Source organism: Dermacentor albipictus, chromosome 1 (genome assembly GCF_038994185.2).
Source record: "Dermacentor albipictus isolate Rhodes 1998 colony chromosome 1, USDA_Dalb.pri_finalv2, whole genome shotgun sequence".
NCBI classification, from domain to species: Eukaryota; Metazoa; Arthropoda; class Arachnida; order Ixodida; family Ixodidae; genus Dermacentor; species Dermacentor albipictus.
The window spans coordinates 298868002-298891078 of NC_091821.1; the positions used below are offsets into that span (position 1 = coordinate 298868002).

General features: G+C 47.1%; 1 protein-coding gene across 5 annotated transcripts in view; it reads right to left on the reverse strand.

Moving 5' to 3' along the window:
- LOC135916807 (parathyroid hormone/parathyroid hormone-related peptide receptor-like) overlaps positions 1-23077 on the reverse strand; it is a 972783-nt gene that overhangs the window by 203875 nt on the left and 745831 nt on the right. For all 5 annotated transcript variants that reach the window (XM_065450243.2, XM_065450244.2, XM_065450242.2 and 2 more), the window contains exon 9: positions 8697-8766. In XM_065450243.2, the coding sequence (XP_065306315.1) occupies positions 8697-8766 (70 nt within the window). The remainder of the gene's footprint in view (positions 1-8696; positions 8767-23077) is intronic.

Here is a 23077-nt window from a genome sequence, read left to right on the forward strand (position 1 = left end):
AGCGTTCGGCGCGGCAGCGAAATGTGCACCTGAGCAAGCGACGCACGCCTGAGCCTTAGAAACAGCTCGTTTATAAGGCAACACCGCATTCACTAGAGGCGCTTTTGTACCGCTTTGAAGCATCGTACTCGTGGCTCAGTGGTAGCGTCTCTGTCTCACACTCCGGAGACCCTGGTTCGATTCCCACCCAGCCCATCTTGCAAGAGTTGAGCCAAAGCCACCTAGAAACAAGCGCAGCTGCTTATATACCGCCGCGACGCCGCGAGCGACGGCGCGAGTTGGAGCCCCGTTTCTCCTCTGTCGTGACGTCACGGTGTCACGTGGTATGGCATGGGGTCAAAGGTCATTTAAGGCGACACCGCCGCGCCTGAGGAGCTGGGTTGAGCTCTCGTAATATGCTTCGCATAAAAACACTCCTTTCTCGTGTCGCACGAAACAATATTTCAGCTTGTCGGGCTGCTTATTGCGACACTTAATGTGCAGCAATAAAAGCAAACAACTTCTTTCTGCCGAAGCTCATTCTTCAACTTCTTTTTATTTCTACTAACCAGCCAAAATTGTGCAGCATGTTCAAGTATAATAAAAAGCTACATACCACTGGCAAATACAAATGTTGATGTAATGAGAACTAGCAAGCAAGAAATGTCAAGCAGTCTGAAACGATGTATCTGCTGCAACTTTTTCTGGTCTGCTGAAGCGTCAGACGTGCCGAATAACCTTTATATTTCAATGATTCCACCTGTTCGGGAAAGGTAAAATTGTCATCCGCGTGCATGTAGCATAAAAGTACATAGTAAAGAAATCCGGGTTAAGTTGGATGATAATTGTCCCTTTGATGAACCTTTCTCCACTCTACGGGATTCCACAGCACTGGTTTGCCAGCACCCAGCTGTTGTTGACCTTGTAGAAATTCAAGCTGGTTCATCATCATCATCCTAATCATCATCATCATCATCATTTATTGGACCCTTAAGGGCCCTTTACAGGGTATTACATAAGTGGGGGGGGTAGTCATAGATATACATAAGTCAAAAATGTTACATCAAGAATGAATTGAAATAACGCAGGTTAAGTAATGCAGCAAAACAAAATAGGAGAACAGGCAACTTCAAATGCAACAACACTTGGAATGAAAAGAGAAATAAAATGTGAAACTACATTATTTAAAGATGTCTTGCTGTGGTATTCGTCAGATCAATTGAATGTTTTTGAATAATCCTACTATTAATATATCTATGTGCAGGACGTTTCAGCAAACCCGTGCAAAGCCTTAAGAAATGCATGTGTGCGTTATGGCGATGCAAACAAGTTAATATCATTCACTGTCCTCTCGAGCAACTTGGATAATTTTTTACTGTGAGCTTAGGTTCTAGCAAATATTTTAAAATATTTGTTTAAAAGCAAGATCCTCAATGAAGCGGTTGTAGAGCTGATTGACAAATATCTAATTTCTGTGGAAATAGCTGCTCTGCTCGAGGGTGGTAGTTTGGGCAAGTTGGTATTCCATGGATTTTTCTTGAATTAGCACAACTCGGAAAAAGTGAAGGAAACAAGACACACAGAAAAAACAACAGGAGAAAGGGGGCTGCTCAAGCACCCTCTTTTTTATGGACTGCAAAGAAAGTGCGCGAGGTTTGAAGAACTGCCACATGACTAGACACTTGCACACAGCAAGTTTAGTGCCCTCAAACAGGCTACCAACAAATGATCAATGCTGCATGCAGACCGAATGCAGGAATATGCTGCAACTCTGCAAGTGAAAGTTACAGCCAATGGACACCCCTGTTGTCTCCAATACTTCACTACCGACAGAAAAAACCTCCTAGCTCTTTACGCCCTCTGCCAACCGCAAAACGCTAACACAGCTTGAATAATTGCCATGCGTTACTTATCGCATATCTCATGGCTTCATTTATTTCAACAGAAAACGTATCTCCACAAACGTGGATGCTCAGACCATCGTATTCGAGCCATCTTCGTTGCTTGAAAGTTTGAAAGTTTATTTTGTATAATCAACGTATACAACTGCAAAGTACACACTTTTGGGACCCAACAAACATGTGAAAGGGTCCCTACCGATTGTTCTTAGAAAAAAAGATTTCTATGGCAGCAGTTTTTTTTCATACCTTAAAATCACATAAAACTGTCTATGCCTTCGGTCTGCGTACACCATAGATTATTTGTTAGTAGCATATTTGAGGGCACCAATGTTGTTGCGTGCTTGCCCAGTCATGTGGCATTTTCCAAATCTGGTGCACTTTCCTTGCAGGCAGGAAAATTTTAAACCACAGCAAATCAAGGAAAAAAATTATTAATCTATTTGTCAATAGGCTTTCCATCCTCTCGGTAGAAGATTTTGCGTTTAAGGCAATACTTCAGCAGTTAATGAAGCATCACTGATGCATTGATACATTTCATGTTTCTCTAAAAGCACACCAGAACATTTCCCCTTATCCCTGTAAATTTTTCATTTCTGAACTACCAGAATTAAACCACTGCGTTCATTTTACAATATCTGAGAAAGAAACAACGCTGCGGGTGCATCACCTCACAACACTAAAAGGGTTAATAAAGTATAGTTAATTGATTCCCTAAGCATACAGTAAAAGAATACCGAGTTGCCCAAGAGGACATTGAAAAATGCTAAATTGCATTCTCATAAAGCACATGTGGATTTATTAAAGCTTGGCATGACTCAGCTGCAACATCCTGCATTTCATTATACCTTTTCACGCAGTCCATTAAGCGCTTGCAGTTGCCAGCAGAATCGAAGGTAGTGAAATTGGTACCTATGTTCAAATCAGGTAATGAGATTGCTGAGTGTATTATAGCCTAGCATAGAATTTTTTACTGCCTTGCTTATTATAAATACTGCACCATTCGTTTTGATCGTTTCGCTGCGTGAGTAGGAAATCACGAAGTCCTTAAAGTTAAAGTACCCCATGCCTGTCCATTTCAGCTCGGTAGCCCCTAGAACAGAAATGTTCGCTCTTACCATGTCTTCCTGCAATATCTTTAACTTTCCTTGATACGTGTTTGTTACGTTCCAGATACCTACTTTAAGCCTCTTTATTTGCTGGGTTTTGATGGCAAGCTCAGTGCCTGGAGTTTCCCCAGAAAAGTCCTAACGCACGGTCAGACTTGATGCAGCTCCGAGCACTTCCCCAGTAGCAGATGAGTTGCTTTAAGACCTGGAGACCTCATGCTCGAGCAACATAGCTTCCTTTACTATGCCCCAGCTTAAGGCATTTTTTAGCAGTGGATAAGGGCGTACTTTGCCACTGCTTCCTCCCTCACGGTGTCACAGTTGGTAAAGCAACGCCTATGAGTGTTTGGGCACCAGCTCGGCCAATATTGCTCATCTTGACCTGGCGATAATGCTGGCTGCACTGCTGCCTGCAGTCAGGATATTCTATTTAGTCTGGCCCTATCCTTAGGGTCTGTCTAACAAAGGTGTCGATGCCAGTAGGTGCACTACTGCTGGCATAGCTCTTAGCGGTGGCATACATGTCCTTTCATCACATCAAGATAGAGATATCAATAACCAGCACAGTATTTCCATTCAGCAATCGGACATACGTAACATCTGTAAATAGTGCTCACGATGGGTAATGGTTAATTCTCAATCCTAGTAAATCTAACGTAATTCATGTAAGTACTCTCAAAACGAGGGAAGTTTCTGACCGTCGATATAATAATCTTGGGCAAATTGAAAGCACAGAATCGTTTACCGACGCTATCTTTTTACCGAATACGTACTGTGAACGCCACTGCGTGCGGTCGCCGCGATGGAGTCTCCCGAACCTACTTCTCGAACTGGCTTCTTGCGTGAAAGGTAGGCAAACGCGGTGAGCAAACCATGTGAAATATGTGCTTATAGTGGGCTGTCTGTATAATCAAATGGAGCATAACAGGAAGAACCCTCAATGCAGCGATTGCACGGGTTCGAAGCGGCCGACTGCGCGTGAACGTGCATGTCCGCGCACAATCTTTTGCTTTCGCTGTGAGCGCGTTTTCGCACCGTGCCGTGAATTTTAGGCCACAGCATATGAGCATATGACCGTACACAAGTAACCGTGGTTGCGTGGACGCTATCAGAACTGTTCAAAAATAATTTCTGTATAGAGACTTTGACGTCTACGGCGACTGTTATGTGCCGTCGCGACGATTCAATCTTTTCGTGTCTTCTAAATTCTTGTACATTTTAATATCATTTCTCAATTTGCGTCCCACTGTTTGTTTATCGGTCTTCTCAGCGTGCGATTTCCCTCTGCTTCCTTTTCGTAATCCAGTGCACAATTCATAACCCAAACATGACTATATGCCTTGCCTTTTCTTTAATGTGCGTCCTACTGCTCCCTTTTTGTTCCAGTGAACTTGCCAGTATCTAGCATCAACAAGTTCGTAGACCAAACTGTCATGACATAACCCGCGCCGCCGGCGCGGGCTTGCGTCTCAGTGCGCGTTTTTTGCTACTCGCCTAACGTCCCAGTCCCGACGCCGTAGCAGAAATCTTCCTCGCGTTTGTGCTTGCTGCGTACCCGAGTTGTAACCGATCGCTGTCTGCCGGTTCTAAGTTTCGCGAGCCAAGCTTCAGGCAGCTCCTTGTCCTGCGACTACGTTTGAATAACGCTGACACCAGGCTGCGTTGCGTACGTGCAGCACTGTGGCACCAAGCAGTAGCCTACCGTGCTGCACGCACTTTGAAGTGTTGCCAAGCAGATACCCAAGGCGGTAATGTCCCACCACTAAATCAGAACCGCAGTGCAAGTGGTATTTCAAAGTTTCCTTTTCTGCTCGCTTCGGCGCTTCCGAAGCAGCCGACGCGGCCGCTGTGTCGACGTGATCTCCCATGCCAGGTCACGCCGAAGGTGGCGCCAGCTTTTCCAGGAATGGAGCTCGCCCCCAATATCGAATTTCTAATAGGCTTAACGATCCCGTTTATACGCTAAATAACACAGCGCTCACCACTATGTGTTCCTGTAATATCTAGATAAGGCGGAAGTTTACAGGAAGATCGAGGCTTGAAATGATGAGCAGTAGTCGAACTTGGCATGTCGCTGAAGCCAATGTTTCGACAAGGGGGCTTGTCTCTGCCAGGGCAGCAACCGCGTTCCTTATCAGCGCTTTTCTGTACACGTAGCTCACTTTCCTGTATACTTGCAGCGACCACCTGTCACTTCGCTGTCCCTACAATGGGGGACATTGCCCTCTGCTCAAACCGAAGTGGCTTTCCGACAGGGGCACCACCACCGCCACTCGGCCAACCTGCTTTGCTCTTGAGTAAAGCCAGCCGACTTTCCGTTCTCAACCTGTAAAAACGTCTATTACTTTCCTCGCGCTCCCAACAAGTGGTAACCCAGGACATTAACGTTTTTTTTTTCAGTTTACATGGACGACGCTGGTCCTACTGCTGCAGACAGAGATGACGCCACGATAACGTCTCTAGTAATCGCTGCAGAACTTCAGATTCCCAGCTTTTGGCCCAAGAATCCTCGAGTTTGCTTTATGCAAGTAGATTCCAGTTTTCAACTCTGGCGCATCACTTCAAAAACAGCAAGGTACCTGGTCATCGTCGGTGCGCTACCATCCGACATCTCCGATGCCAAACACGACTTGCCAGCGGGTACACGTTCGGCCACAGCATACGACGGCCTGAAACGCACGGTCATGTAGCGCCCCGAGCCATCGCAATAGAGTAGGCTCCAACAGTTCCTCTCCGAGGAACTCGGCGACCAACAACCGTCACAACTCCTGCACCGTTTGAGTCAGTTTGCTGGGTGGCCACTGCTCAAACGAGAGCCAATTTTCGAATCTTGCGCGAGCTGTTCTTGCGGCGTCTCCCACAGTCCGCACGCAGGGTACCAGCTAGTTTCGACGAGACGAGCCTCGAACCACTACCTGCACTCGGGCGTGTGTCTTCTGTCCGAGTATGCACGGGCATATGAATTTTAAGAATGCCTTTAATCTTGCGTTGATTATCTTTGACGCGTGAGGGTGCACAGCTATATAAATATGAAGCATGTGTTTTGAAATAAAATAGTTGCGAGTGCAGTGAGTGTCATCTTTTCTTGTGTGTGTTCACCGTGTCCACGTCAGTGCACTGCTTCACCAGCAAGGTATGATGGTTCATCGCCAGCTAGCCCAACTTTCCCCATTACTGAGCCTCTAGAAGGCATCACGGCTAAACAGTGGCCGAAGCATTTGCCGCTACGTGGGTGTCTTGGTACGGTTGCTCTTTGCGCATGGATACTGACCGAGGCCGGCAGTGCCAAAGCTCGCTTTTTCTGCCCTGGCGAGACTCCTCGGAAAGCGTCTACATAACACCACAGCTTACCACTCACAGAGCAATGGCGTGGTTGAGCGTCTCAACAGAAAAATTGGAGGACGCTTAAGCTTCGCCTTCAAGAGTGGGACGCGACAGCGTTCCCGTCGACCCGCCAAGGGGTATAAGACAATGCGCTACGGCACAGCAATCACTTACGATGCGCCCCGCATCGGACTTAGCGCCCACCTATCACGCGGTGAGCGTCGAGCAACGCAGCGTTCGGCGCGGCAACGAAACGTGCGCCTGAGCGAACGGAACGAACCAAAGAACTCGGTGTCTCGGAGGGGAAACGATCTACGCCAGCCAAACGTCGCGATCGGCACGGGCAGAGAGATAGATAGTAATCTAAAGAAAGGACCGGGAGCACGGCGAAGCGTCGTCAGGGGAGAGGGAGTCCCGCGACGCGCCTGGCAATGCCTGGGACCGCTGCCTGTCGGGGCAGCGCCGTACATTGAGAGGAGGGGGTCTTCTGTGTTTGCCGCAAGATGGCTCTGCGTGTGCGGAAAGCGCAGAAGAAATGCAGCGGAAACGCACTTCGCAACTCGTGTAATTGCGACTTCTGTACGTTACATGTTCATAATTACCGATATACACCGCAGTATAACTTTCCACGGCTCGTTTCGAAGGCAACACCGCATTCACTAGAGGCGCGTTTGCACCGCTTGGAAGCATCGAACTCGTGGCTGAGTGGTAGCGTCTCCGTCTCACACTCCGGAGACCCTGGTTCGATTCCCACCGGGCCAATCTTGGAAGTTGCTTTTTATTTATGAAGCGCCTGCCGTGATTTATCGCTCACGGTCAACGCCGCAAACGCCGACACCGACGACGACACCGACGCCGACGACACCGGCTTTTCTGCGACACGAGCTCCTTAACGCTATCGCGTTAAAACTGAAGGCGTCATTGACCGCCACGCTCGGCAGATAGCACTGCGTGGAAATGCTGCCGCTTGTACTATTGGGGCTGCGAACAGCAATCAAGCATTATCTCTGAGTCGGCACAGCCGACTCCCAACAACCTGAAGGGGGGAGGGGGGGAGAGGGAAGGAGAATACGCTGCTGCATAGTGCGGAATAGCAGATTTCAAACTAATATAGAGAGAAGGAAATTGAGGCCTAACAAATGTTGGATACGCACCCTTTTCGTGGCATCACTCAAGTTCCCCGACCCCATCCAATCGCCGTCGCATTCCAATTATGGTGCGCCGGGGCGCGCTTACCCCGTTACCGGACCCGTCAGACAGGCTGGCAACCCGCACTTCATACGCCGCTCGTCGAGCTATTGTCTCCTCCCCCTGCTTGACTCTTCCCGAAAGTGCAACGGGGGGCTGGTACGGTTCCAGGTAGTTGATCTTGGTCCTGAGGAAAGCAGTTTTGCAGCTCTGGAATGTCGTTCGAAAACAACTCGTCTCCTCCAGCTGAGCGCTTCCAGGTGAGGAGGAGACGCCAGAGGCAAGTCGATCCTCGGAAAATGGAGCCCTTGGAGCATTCCCATTGGCCGAATATGACGGCACTTCCACGGGCGCCTACCATAGGAGGTAAATGACGACACCTGAGCTGGCTCGACGATTGGCCGAAAATGACGTGGCCCTGAGAGACCGAACGGGTGAAAAACGAGAGCCAGGGAGAGGAGTTTTCTTTCCTTCTTCTTGCCACGGGCCACAGCGTCCGATTTGCTGCCGGCCGTCAATGACTTTATGACTGTTCATTACTTTGTGTTATTATTGTAAATAATGTAAATAAACCTTCAGTTCTGAAAATCCTCCTCCACGTCGGCCAACTCCCGCAATCAACGGCGAGATCTAACAATGTGTAAACTGATAACAAAGAGCATGCATACACATAACGTCGAGAGAGTAAAAATGAATAAAGAGAAATAGAGAACAGGAATTATTACAGAAGTTAAAATAGACTGGGCGTGATAGTAAGTCAGTAATGAACGCCTTGTGAGAAATTACAAACAAATATTCATGTACAGAAAAGAATGTAAATAATATGGGGCTCGTGTTATGAACAGTCCTGGCTATCCAGGTGTCAGACCGAAAAACACTTATGAGTAAAAATACACAAACAATTAATTAAATAAATAAATAAATAAATAAATAAATAAATAAATAAATAAATAAATAAGGGCAGTTGGTTAAGTTTTCCTGATTAGTATAGCGAATGGATTCAAGAGCTAGCTGTCTTTGTGACATTTATACCCGTTGACAAGGCCGTATTGAATTTGTCAATGACATGCGACTCTCAATATTTCTGTCTTTATATATATTGCATAACTCGTAGCTTTTGTGACATGCTTCACGATATGCCAATGGCAAATCTACAGCGTTCAGAGAAATATTTTGAAGTATTGGAAGCTGAGCTTACCACAATGGAAGCGGTGATTGGCCCACGTATGATCCAGAACAAATCTTGCCTCGGGTTCGTCGTCCAGCAGCTGTTGAGAAATGAAAAGTGGAATCGTTTTTCCTCGTTGAACGCACGCTTGTGCGGATAACTGATCCTATTGTATCCATAAGTTCAAAGATATCACAATTATAATATGCCAAACCGGCGCTGTATTGAACAGGCTGATATAAGAAGGCAGGATTGAATTGGCACTGATGGGGCTCAGCGACCACCATACAAGAAAATCTGAGTCACGTATAACAACAATAGATGCTATTCACATATTGGCGGTGACATACTATGCATCCGCTTGGCTTATATAGCATTGACTGAATGCAGTTTTAGTGATTTAAAATGCTATTTGTACCTGTTATGGAGTGATCGAATGTACTTATTCATCAGTTTCGACTAAGTACCGGCTACACAAAGCAGGTTCTATTTTCATTGGCCAGGAAACCCTCAGTGCTTATGTGGCAAGGGCAAGCAAGGACGTAAACATCTTACAGGGCGGAGAGAGTAAAGAAATAAGTGCACTAGTGTTCAAAATTTTAAGGCTTGAACGGAAACTGATAAGCATCACAAAGCTTCTGAGCCTGTGGCACCCTTTCAAAACTGTGCACTTGTTCTCATAGAGGAGTTTTAGTGTTACGCCACTTAAGTGCTCGAAACTCATTTTGCTATGTCCGTCCGCCCATATCGCTGACGACGACCGTTGTCGTCATCGACATTATTGTGTTGTAATCAGACTACCTCCTCATCCTCACTGGCGCTCTTTATCATCAATAGGTTAGGAGGGTGACGATGTCGCAGACAACGTCACAACTTTAGAGCTCACCTAGCAGCTTATAGGATTCCCGACAGCACAGAGCCCGATTCGCCAAAGTAAAATCGTAGAGTAAAGTGAGTGAAAACTTCATTGAAAGTGTCCGGCGGTTTGGGGCCAAGGCACCCCAGCCTACGTGACTGCCTCGAGTCCTTGGACACGGGTGGCTTCCTCCGCGTGCCGGATGGCCCACAGTTCATCAGCGAGGCCGTGGATAAGCAGGACCTCCTCTCACCGCGCCCTACGGTTCGAGACTGCCGTGTCTAATCCGTTCGTCGGGGACTCCTGCTGCTGGCCACCCGTGAGTTCCCATAACATGTGCTGCAGCGTCGCTATGGCTCCGCACACTTTACACTCGTCGGACGAATAAAGGTCGGGGTAGCAGAAGAGAAGGATCGCCGGGTTCGGATACGGGTTCGCCCACCTATAGCGTCCAACATCTACACCCACGATTGATAGGTAGCAGTGCGCTTACAGCTCGGTGAAAGTGCACCGGAAAAGCACTTAATGGACATACTTCGCGGGCACAAGTCAGTTTAACGCTCATTATTTGGTAATGACTGTCGCTAGAATGAACAAGAGGATATAAAATAAAGCACTTGGCAGGCGCATAATGCTGGTACTTGTGATAAACATTGTTCGCATTAAACTGAGGGCTCGAGTCAAAACAGGTGACATAAAACAGAGAATGAAATAGGGTGTATGTACAAAGTAACGACTAGCTTTCGTTTAGCTTATTCTGCCTGCATTAGTAAGGTCACTATAGCTAGCCAGTAAGGAAGGATTCTAGGCACAAATTCTTTGACGGAATTCTGCTGGCTGCTAGCAGAATGTCTTATATCACAATACCACTGATACTTAGTTGCTTGTTACTGCTTGTCTTATTTGTTCATACTTAGATGCATATTGCTTTCTGGCAAGGAAACGCAAATTTAGACTTAATCGGAAGGAAGTATCCAGTTCTTACCCTGTAACGTATTCATCTATCATGCCACTGGTGTCTTCACAGACAGAATCTGTGCTTAGTCACCAGCGAAAAACAAGCAGTTGGGATTTTTGGGTATGTAAGCCGCTTGCATCACAAAATATAAAGCTATTTACTTGGTGCAATCTTGAAACTCCTGCTATTCACACCAATGTCCACATGATAAAAAGTAAGGCTGCACTAAATTTTCATTCATCATATTTGTGCTCGCAGGCGTGCCCATATTGCACGACAGCGCTATATGTCCTAACGTACATAAATATTACCATGTTCCCTAAGCTCCCCTCACCGATGGAAGCACCTTCAAAAGTGCAGTAACGTCTTCTGAAAGAAATTATACATGTAAGAAGCAGAAAAGCTGGGTGTGACAGGGCCTATCTGTCAGGGTACTACAAAAGAAAACGCGATCGGCAATACTTATGCACACTTCACTTCTGAGCAAACACATCGCATAAATAACATAATCAAGGGTTCGACGAAAGTTCGTCTGTGCTCAGTGGCTATGGTGTTGGGCTGCTGAGCACGAGGTTGCGGGATTGAATCCCGGCTACGGTGGCCGCATTTCGATGGGGCCGAAATGCGCAAACACCCGTGTACTTAGATTTAGGTGCACGTTAAAGAACCCCAGGTAGTCGAAATCTCCGGAGTCCTCCACTACGGCGTGCCTCATAATCAGGAAGGGGTTTCGGCACGGAAAACCCCATAATTACAAAAAAATTCGTCTGGTGAGGCATAGAAATGAAGGGGATAACGGTCACTGACCAAGTCTGATGAATAATCCGACGTTTACCATGCGCTGATTGCCACAAAGTATATATTGGTGAAGCAGGGAAGTTGAGACGCCTCAAACACCATAAACGTGACGTAAGAAATAATAGTCACACGACGAACGCCATTGCCGTGCATGCGCAGGAACATAATCACAAGATTGACTGCGACAATGCCACTGTTGTTGCCAAAGAAAAGAACATGTCATCCCGACGGCTGCTAGAATTTCTAATCATTCAATCCACGCCAGCTACGATGAACCGGACACCAGGGACTAGCCCTGCCATTTACGCACGTTCGTTACATCATGTGCTGGCTATATAAGTGACGATGATTTCCTGTCCAACTCGGTAAACAAGGAACCCGTGTGCGGTTCCGAAACGTCGGATTATTCAACAGACATGGTGATTGACCATGATCTCCTTCACATCGCATAAAGGTGCGCACCCATGTAAGCTGCCGCACATCGCACATGTATATCACGACTTGTATCTTGTGAACACACTTCGTAACAGCAAGAACTTAGCTCGAGCGTCGTGATCACCACGGTGACACATCTATCAAAATGGCTCACAAGCGGAATGACAGCGATAACAAGGCAATAAAAACTTATCGCTACTGATCGTACCATCACATCCCAAAATTGCAAAGGACTGGCGTTCACCACTTCGCGGCAATGAACCGCATACACAGAACGCACACGAATCGCATATGCTGTGTGCACCGATCCGACACTTTTTTCCTTTCTCCACGCCCTGAACATGTGTCCTGCTCAGAATGCAAGTGTATGTGATGGACACGCCAAGCACGGTACAAAAAATCACAAAGTCGACGGCTTCAAATATTTATTCCGACGCTCTCGCAAACGCAAAACACACTTCCTGCGCTCCGTCTGATTTTGTCGGCAATCGCACGCACTGATGATGCCTAGAAGGGTGCCTTCGATGAGTATCACCGTGGGTGCTCGATAATTCACCTAATAATCCCAAGAACGCGAAAAATACTGTTTCTGACGCGGCTGTAGCTTAGACCTCACGTGCCCGTTTCGCATCTCTTCGAGCAAGCACCATGTTTGCCGTGAAGACCACCGAAGCAGTTCGCCTCGAACCAGCCAATGAGAGACGAGCAGACGTGCGGATGGCAAACAAGCTACCGGTGTTGCGTTCTCCAGGCAAGCGTACCCCACCACTGCCGACCAGTGGTTTCGACGCTGTTTCTCGAAGCTCGACCAGCATTACTATTGGGTAACGTGGCGTTGTCAGCAGGCTGCAGACGTACGGCAGACTATAGCGACCAGACAAGGAAGAGACGATTTCTAGTGTGAAACTTGCACTGTTTATTCAATGGTTGGTGAAGGATAAGATGAAGCAAATGAATGCAATCAAAAAGTACATTGCGGGGCCCCTTAAATAGGTCCCCTAAAATTGTGTCTGAGCCTGGTTATAGTTGGACTGTTGATCCCTGTCCCAGGTGCCGTTCGCACGTGCTTCTCTCTGCTGGCGGCTACACGTGCGACGGGGATCGTAGGCGGTTGAGCCCTTCTCCCAGGTGACGTTCGCACGTGCTTCCCTCCGCTGTCGCCTAGACGTGCGTCGGCGACCGTAAGCAGCATTGATTCGCGGAAAGCGTTCTTCCCTTCGTTGCACACACAAAGGGGCCTGTCATCACTGCGGGACGCCTGGCAGACCGGCATCGCCACGACACAACCATAGCAAATTAGGAATCCACCTTTCGCTTCGGTAGAGCAGGGTCTTTCTAGCACCCTCTTTACCCAGCGTGGTACGCGCAAACTGTAACAGCATCACGCGTCCAGCAATAATTTTTTTATTCTGATTCTGATCTCCGGCGGGGGAGGAAGATCCCGACGCGTAGAGGCCAGCAGCCACTTGGCGAGGGATCGGCGTTTCAGCAGCAGAATTTCATTCAGGGATGACGAACCCTTGGTTCGTAGCTGTTAAGATTCCTGGGCGTCGTTCAGTCCTCGTGGCGCTCTTGTGCAGTTTCTCGCTGGTCCGGTCCGGGGAAACTGGACTTGCAAACCGGTGTCGCAACTTTTCGTTTCCTGTTTGGACAGGCAATCACCGCAGAGCTGTGCCAAACCCACAACCACAAAGTAAGTGAGCACAAGCACCCTACTCCAAGATACACCAGGCTTCACATAAAAAAAAGAAAACCCACTACTGCTTTTCCATCCCTGTCACGCGTCCTCCCCCCGTGAACGCTAAAAACAGCCTATTCTTGTAGGGATTAAAAATGCCACGGAAACCAGAGGAGCATGGAGCTTTCATTACTCTAGGGGCAACGACTCACACAGTCAGCACTGCCCTTAAGTTTTTCTTTCTTGTAGAGAATATCGAAGGTGTACTGTTGAAAAGCCAAGCTTCCGTGCAAAAGACGGCCGTTTTTCGTAGACATGGACTGCAGCGATGTGAGGGCACAGTGGTCAGTCTGTAAGGTGTACCTTCAACCAGCGATATAGCAAGCTAGCTTCTGCACTGTCACAATATGCAGGCGCGTTCCTTTTCTGGGGCACTGTATGCTTCCTCACGAATCGAAAGCTTCCTACTGGCGTACAGTAGGGGGTGTTCGTTTTCGTAATCTCTTTTTCGACAACGCACCACCCCCACACCCCGGTCGCTGACATCAAACTGAAGAATGAATGGCTTAGAGTGTCGGGCGCGTTCAACACTGGCTGACTCGTTACTGCTTTCTTCGGCATACTGAAAGCCTTTTCTATTTCGTCATCCCACTTTACCATTTGCTGTTCTGTTTTTCTGAGGGCATCTGTTAAAGAACTTGCAATCTGGGAACAACGCGGGATATATCGGTGGTAATACCATGCCAAACTAAGGAATGACCTGGTGTCCCGCTTTTCTTCAACTCTGAGGCTTTTCTTTCGAGGAACCCGTATGGGTTTCCTTTGTAGCGATTGCTACGAACGGGTGGAGGTCTCATTTTCCCTTTATTAATGATGTCCTGCTTTGTGCGGGGTTGCGGGAAGTTGTCTGTTGCGGTCAGTTTAACCTACGAAGCCCGACGATGGCCTTACCCTATTAGGTGACCTAGATAGCCAACCTCAGCGCGCCTTAATTGGCATTTGGGAGCTTTGACAGTTAAGATGGCCTCCCGTCGATGCACAACATGGTTCGTAGGTGTTGCATATGGTCTGCCCATGATGAAGAAAATATTGCTGTCATCGAGATACGAAAGTGCAAAGTCATCCATTCCCCGCAGCACCTGGTCCATAAGGCTAGAGAAACAATACGGAGCATTCTTAAATCCAAAGCTCAGGACTTTCGGCCGAAAGGTTCCCATCGGGGAAATAAACGCCGCAAGCCTGCTTGCCCTGTCGGTTAACGGAACCTGCCAGTACGCTCTGACTAAATCAAGTGTAAATATGAAATTAGCACTGCTCACTTTCTCAAGCCTTTCCTCGATATGCGGTATTGGGCAGGTCTGTTCCTTTGTGATTAAGTTGAGCCAACAATAGTCGATACACGGTCGCGGCTTCTTTCTTGGGACCTCAACCAAGATAACAGGCGAGGTATAATCACTCTCTCTTGGCTAGGTTACACGTAATTCCAACATCTTGTTTATTTCAGCGGCCATGACTTGACGTTGATGAGGTCAAACGTGATAAGCTTTCGAAAGAACTGGGTCCGATGAGGTTAACACAATATCGTGAACGATCGCAGTGGTCCCCGGCCAGATGTGTCTGAAAATATGTTTTTAAATTCAAACACGATTTCCCTCAATTACACTCATTGATTGGGATTCAACTCTGCCTGATCTACTAGCTTGTCAATGATCTCACGAATGTCTTTTGTCCCCCTTATTGATGTTAGTTTCGGAAAGTCGACATGCATCTCCTCAGGTTAGTTAAGGGACATGTTCACAATTGCCTCCCTCTGCCGGTAGGGTTTAAGTAGGCTGCTATGGTACACTTGTGGTGTACTTCGTTTTCCCGGTACCGTGATTACAAAGTTTGTTTCAAATAATTTCTTAATTATGTCAACTGGTCCTTCCCATTGAACCTGTAGTTTGTTTTTCAATGAGGGTTTCAGGATTATTACCTTTTCCCCAACTTCAAAGCGTTGTGTTCGAGCCGTCCTGTCATAGTAATGCTTCGGATTGCTTTGTGCCTTATGGATTTCCTGCATTGCTAATTCTTCAGTAGTGTGCAGTCGGTCTAAGAGCTCTAGCACGTATACCACAACTGAAGGATCTTCCGTGCGGGCTTCCAAGGCTTCTCGAACAATGCGAAGAGGGGACCGAAGGCAGCGACCGTAAACGAGCTCTGAAGGTGAAAACCCTGTTGAATCGTGTAGTGCAGCTCGAAGCGCGAACATTGCTGCAGGCAAGCAAACTTCCCAATCGGCTTTGTGCTCACAACAAAGCGCTCGCAAAAGCCGTTTCATGACTGAGTGGACTTTCACTACCGCGTTTGACTGCGGGTGGTACACTGAGATATGATTGATTTTAATACCGCACGCTTCCAGAAACATCGAGGTCAGTGCGCTCGTAAAGACGGATCATTCATCTGACTGGATTTTTGAGGGAAACCCCAGTCGCGCGAAGACAGACAAAAGCGCATTGACTATCTCCACCGAGCTTGGTTCTTTCAGGGGCACTGCCTCTGGAAATTTCGTTGCGGGGCGTAGTACAGGAAGAATATGTCGATAGCCGGACTGTGTTGCAGGATGTGATCCCACTGTGTCTATTATGAGGCTGCACGAAATGGCTCCGTGATAAAGGGAACAAGCCTCATTGGCGCTTTAGCCTTATCTACGGCCTTGCCTAAGCGTTGACATGTGTGACAGCTTCTTACAAATGCTCCTACTTTTCGAAAGCAGCCGGCCCAGTAAAAGTGCTGCAGTAAGCGGTCCTTTGTTTTACAAATGCCAAGATTCCCTGTCCAAAAGCCCCCGTGGACCAGGTGCAGGAGCTGCTCACGATAGGGATGAGGCACCACGAGTTGGTCGAATTGCACTCCCTTGCGAGTGGTGTACTTTCTATAGAGGACGCCTGCCCTCTTGAGGAACTTTGCGTTCTGTTTGGCCACACCTTCTTCAGCGTCCGGCCTTAGGTTACGCAGGGTGGAATCTTTTTCCTGCTCAGCAGTCAATGTGGCGGGGCTTACATTCTATAACCTTTGTCAGCATTCTGCCTCGCGAGACTTTTCAGGCTCTGCTGCTTTCCTGACTTCTTCATTCGCTAGTGCACTTTCCGCATTATCCCCTACAGGGCTGTCCTCTTTGGTGCTGGCTGACGAATCCTCCATCAAACCTGTTTCCTCCACCACTGGACATTCGTACACTGCCTTGGCCGCGAGCTCCTTTCCCTTGGAAAGAGTCAATAATATTTGGAGTTTTACGTGCCAAAACCACTTTCTGATTATGAGGCACGCCGTAGTGGAGGACTCCGGAAATTTTGACCACCTGGGGTTCTTTAACGTGCACCTAAATCTAAGCACACGGGTGTTTTCACATTTCGCCTCCATCGAAATGCGGCTGCCGTGGCCGGGATTCGATCCCGCGACCTCGTGCTCAGCAGCCCAACACCATAGCCACGGAGCAACCACAGCGGGTGAGGATAGAGTTAGGGCTTGCACTTTTCCCTCACTAAACCCGATTCCCCTGCGTCGCAGCAAATCCTCGGATTTGTTAGAAAACAAATATGGATACTGAGGTGGGAGATATGCCGAGACGGCTGCTTCAGTGTCCAGTGCTCCAAAAGGGCCTTCGATACAAATCTTGGCCACAGGAAGACAAACACTGGAGGCATTACGGCTTACCTTATCCACGCACATTCTCCCGTGAACTGGCCTTCCTCTACGTACGATGGGTGCACCCGTCCATTGTGGCTGCCGAGTCGCGAATCGCCCGACACGGTTTGGCGTTCACCACGAGGTCTCGAATGTACGGTTCAAGCAATTTCAAATTTTCTACGTTACTTGTTAGTTACACCAACACTAGTTTGTAATTTTTGCACTCCACGGAGATATGCCTCGTTTTCTTGCAGTTGTAACAAACTACTGGTTTCTTTGCCTCGAAAGCTTCTGTCTTTTGCGTTTCTGCCCTCTGTTCGGGTGACTAATCCTTTCCTTTGCTGTTGTCGTCACTCATTTTCACCGAATCTGACCTTTCCTTGGATTTATACTGACTCGACTTTTACCATCGCTCTGGCTTTCTGGGTCTGTGTGTATTCATCTCCTGCTTAGGAGCTTCGTTGCCTTCGAACTTACGGCAAGTTACGTACTCCTCAGCGAGATCGGCCGGTCTCGTGATAGTGTCCACGCCTGGCCTATCCTGAACGCTATACTTGATGTTTTCTGGCAGACGGCGATAGAACTGTTCTAAGGCAACGCACTGCATTGTCTTGTCAGCTTCGCCGAGTGCATCTTCTTCTCTGACTCATTCTTTTAGGTTTACCTCCAAGGTGTATGCGAAATCTCAGTATAACTCACTTTCGGTCTTCCTGACTTCCCTGAATTTTCGCCTAAATGCTTCTGCTGATAATCTATACGTTTTAAGCCGACTTGCTTTGGCTTCATCGAAGTCCTGTGCTTCTTCTTTCCCTATGTGAGTAATGATATCAGCGACTTCACGTGGCAGCAACGTAAGCAAGCGTTGCAGCCACGTGTTTCTCGCGAATTTTGCCTTCTCACGCATGTGCTTAAACTGCACTAGAAAACGACCTATGTCCTCTCCTACTGCGTACGGTACCATCAGGTCTCGCTTTTTCGTGCCTCTGTGCTAGGTCTTTCATAATTTTGAGCCTTCAGAAACTCGATATCTAGGCGCCGCATATAAGAATTTAGGATTCCTAGAATTCCCGAGTTGAGCGGGTCCTCGTAGCCAGGTTGTCACACTTGACCCCAGCCCGCGCCTCCTAATTCCAGAGCTGACTTGTCCAGTAGCCGCCATGCGTGTCAGCAGACTGTGACAAATCCTGGCGCCCGAGTAAACGCACCGCAAAACACGCTTTGTAAGAGAAGATCTCTTGCTGGAAATAGACCATGAAGGCCACAGCAAATCAACTAACAATACACGGTCTGCCAAACATGGCGAGCCCTGCTGCCGTCGCTGATTCTCCGAAGTAGGCGCATGGTTAATTAAATCTGTCGTCGTCTCCGGTTATCAGAAGGAAGTGCATGGTCGTTAGTACTGTTGGCGTCGCCAGTTCTCTGAAGGACGCCACCCCCGCGGGTTGATCGAAACAACTGCAGCGGGCTGAGATAGGTTTGCAGAGCAGTACGCCTGCAGCGCATTTACATTCGCTCGCCTGTGCAGCCGGTCGACTGCAGCGCCGCCCCCGCGACGCCAACGGGAACTGTATATCTACGTAACTTTTCGCCCTAGGGGAGCGTAGGTCCCTAGGTGTCGTGTAAAAAATGCACCTAGCTCCTGAAACGCCCTAGTCCCCATGCGCGCGCGCGGGGTGCCCATAGAAATATGCGCTAGCGCAGGGTTTGTGCCAACTCGCCGGAGCAACAGGTTGGGAGGTGCATTGCGTGGGCACGCAAGCAGCATGACCACAAACGAAGCGATACAAGGCGGAACAGCGGGTTTTACGGCAATCGAAGCTGTGTGTGTGTGTGTGTGTGTGTGTGTGTGTGTGTGTGACGCGCTTCGTGTGTGCAGAAAAGCAGTTAAGTTGCGTGTGTGACGAATGTGTATGCGCAAAATAGCACGACCACGAACGAAGGTGGAACATCGCGTTTTGGCGTTTGGTGTGCGCAGAACATTCAAGTTGCGTGTGTGACGCGTTCGTTCGCACAAACAGCACGACCGCGAACGAAGCGATGCAAGGTGGAACAGTGCGTTTTGCGCAGTCTAGTTGTGTGTGTGTGCGTGGTGCGTTTGTGGTGTGCAAAAAGCACGACGACGATCGTCTTCTAACTGCGCCAGAGCAAACCGATTGTTGGATTCTACATAGGTATTGAACGGGCGTTAAACCTAGAGAAACACGGGATTGCGACGCGACTAGCCGCGATGTATAGCACTGTACGTACGTAAGTTTACAGCACCGGCTTCTAATTCGGAGTGAATAAGGAACACGCCACGAGTGATTTGTATGTAGAGGTTAACTCATACGTGCATTAATTAGCGGCGGTATAGAAAAAAAAGGGGGGAGCGGAGGGTGGCGTGGATTGCTGAGACAGGTGCTCGAAAGCGTTTCCACGCATCTTTTGTTGGTGTACTCGATGAACTTGAACTAAATGCCGTTTTCAAGAAATGGTGACGAAATGTTGGCACGTGCGTAGTGGCACAGTTTAAAATGTGTCGGAGAGTAAATCCGAAAAGAATGAAGCGTACCGTGTGTAAGAAATGTGTGAGAACTACAGCTGCAAGCTTGTGTTATGCAGCATTGACCGATATCGAGATATTGTTCTCATGAATGTAGTATCCATCGCCCTTGTACGCATGTGCTGGCTTCGGCGCACTATCATCGAGGCATTAATCGAGGTTAATAAAACTGTACGCGCAGCGAGCGCGTCGCCCTAGTTTCGGTTTCGGTTCTCGCTGCTATTCGTGATAATAAACCGTTTGTAAATTGTGCTTTTTGTTGGCGATTCTCTGGACAAGGGATGAAAACGAAAACTGGCAATTCAAATAAGCAACACGTAGAATATTTTAAACGAAAAACTGTTTAAACATTCTTTAGTGTAACTCTAATTCTAAGGCTCTAAGCGCCACCTATTTCCGGTAGTCAAAATGAGCCATGGCGGCTTCCTGTCAATTGGATGTGAGCGTAGCATGGGTAGCCACTGTAGCATGGGAACTTCAATGGTACATCTCAGCGGTTTTGGTTATCCCCAGCTGTGCCTTATATTTCCGCGTAATAACTCTTTCTTGTACCCAATAGAATACCGAATAGGGATCGTATAGAAGCTCAGAGGCTGCACCTGTCATTCACATAGACAGGTAAGGTAGCTGTTCGCGACCACTTTCAGCTGATCTGGGACGTACATAATTTTTTTGTGTTATTTATGCATGCTTAGGCATCATTTTTCACGCCGCCTGAAATTCTCGCTGAAAGTACGCTTTAAATGCACTGCACGCCTTAAATTGACACCCATTTGTAACGTGTTTGAGCCTTTATTTATAGCCCATATCTTGCGGACTACGATCTTAAACTCATGCGCACTGCCACCCGTTCGTTCTGTGGCGCTCGCGATATCAGTGTTTTTAGATCCAGAAGGCTGCTTCCGCATGAAAAAAGAGGCTCGCCGTGTTTGATTGTACACATGGAAAGCGAACGCTGTGACACATTCTTTAATTTGGCCGACTGTTGCAAGCGGTGGCATCGTTGCCGTCGTCGAAGTGTGCCTGGTGATCGGGAGTTAGAGTGCCTTCTAACTCCCGATCACCATGGTTTAATAATGCACTAAAGCGCCTGCGCAAAAAAAAAACAAAAAAAACGGGTGTTTCGCCGCGCTAAAACTACAAATCATCCTGATCATTGGTCTCGAAATCACCGCATTGCCAGTGAATATTGTTCGGCAATAGCCAGTGCCAAAAACACATTCCTAAATAATACTCTGCCCTCGTTTCTGGTTTCTAACCCACGGAAGTTTTGGTCTATCGTTGCAGGTACTAAAAAGAATCTTCTTCAATTAAGCCAATCAGACGTGCCAGTCCCAACTCACAAGTGCTGCGAAATTCTGAATAATACCTTCTCGTCGTTTTTTCAGCGATCAGTACAGCCAAATTTTCCATTCTTATCGTCCCCAAGTTTTCCGCCTATGGATCCTATCTCGCTTGACTGGATTGGCATCGGCAAACTTATCAGAAATCAAAAAAATTCTTCATCCTGTGGTCCCGACTTCATTAATTCAAAAATGCTAAAGTGTACTGATGTTTTTTCAAGTGTTATTTTATCAAAGATTTTTTACCAGTCCCTACAGCTTTCTACCCTGCCCAAAGACTGGAAGGTGGGAAAGGTGGTTCCGGTCCATAAATCAGGTGACACTCATTCCTCCAATAATTATCGACCAATGTCATTGACATGCATTCCAAGTAAAATATTAGAGCACATAATTTATTCACACCTCATTAATTTCCTCGAGATGAATTCTTTGCTTTAACAACGCACAACATGGATTTAGAAAATTATTTTTCTGCGAAACCCAACTCTTGTCTTTTACCAATGGCTTGTTTATTAATGTAGATCAGCAACTTGATACTGTCTGTGTATTTCTGGACTTCTCGCGAGCTTTTGATTCTGTTTCTCATGATTTACTTATTTTCAAACTTTCTCTTCTTAATATTGACGCAAACGTATTTGCATGGATTAAGGATTTTCTCTCTAACAGGACCCAGTTTGTAACCGCTAATGATTATACCTCTAGACCTTGTTCAGTTACCTCCGGTGTACCGCAAGGATCCGTACTGGGGCCCCTGCTTTTTCTCATCTATATTAATGACCTTCCTGACTGTATCTCTAACTCAATCATTAGGCTGTTCGCGGACGACTGCGTCATCTACCACAAAATAACTAACCTTAATGATTCCAGTAAGCTTCAAGATGATCTGGTTAGTGTATCAAATTGGTGTAACAAATGGCAAATGCAGCTTAACACAAACAAATGCATACATATGCGTGTCTCCTGCCGCTCTACCCCTTCTGATCCGCCCCCCTATTCTATTAATGGTACTGTCCTGTCGGTTGTTAACTCTTATAAGTATCTTGGCCTGCATATTACTAGCAATCTTTCGTGGAACATGCATGTTGAATATATCACTAACAATGCTAGCCGAACATTAGGTTATCTAAGACGTAACTTTGCATCCGCTCCGACCTCACTAAAGCTTACCATGTTCAAAACGCTCGTCCGTCCAAAATTAGAATATGCGTGTGCCATATGGGACCCTGCTCATTCCAATCTCATTAATTCACTTGAAGTCATTCAGAACCGTGCAGCGCGTTTTATCCTCTCTAGTTATTCACGTCATTCTAGCGTAACAACCCTGAAAAAAACATTAGATCTACCTGACCTTTCACTACGTCGCAAGCATTTTCGCCTTTGTCTTTTTCATAAAATATACTACCTCAATCCTCTCCTGAAAGAAAATCTCTTCACCAGACCCAGTTACATCTCATCTCGCATCGATCATCAACACAAAGTTGAAGTGCCAACTTGCCGCACTAATTTATACCATTCTTCATTATTACCAAGAACCGCCACTGCATGGAACCGCCTTTCCGCCTCCTTAGTCACCATTTGTGACAGCACCAATTTCAAGCTTGCTGCTCAAGGTGCCTTGTAGTTCCTTCATTATTTTTTTTATTTTTCTCTCGTTCTGCAAATAATGTACTCTACCACTCCTTTCTGTTGTGCCTGCCGGCCTTGAAAGTATGTACAATAAATAAATAAATAAATAAATAAATAAATAAATAAACACACTATAATAGAGACATACGTATTTACAGCGCCAAATGAACAATTTGGTGTATCGTCCCTTGGCGCTCTCCTGCTCGGCCTTTCAGGCAGGTGTCACGCAGTGCGTTGCACTGAAAGCGCATGAGCATACCGCGAAATCTACGCGAGCGTTTTTATAGACAAATGCTCGAAGATTTCTATCACCAGCTGCCACTTGAAAGTGCGTTTAGCTAGCAAGCCAGCAGTAGTGTCTGCGCTTTCAAGCATACACTTGATCATACGAAGATAATGAGACAAAGTGTAAACACATGAATGACATTCAATATTTCTTGACACTCGTAAATCCTCAAACCTGCCAGTTGTTCGATAGTGCGTGAAAAAGTGGAGTTTTGTGATGT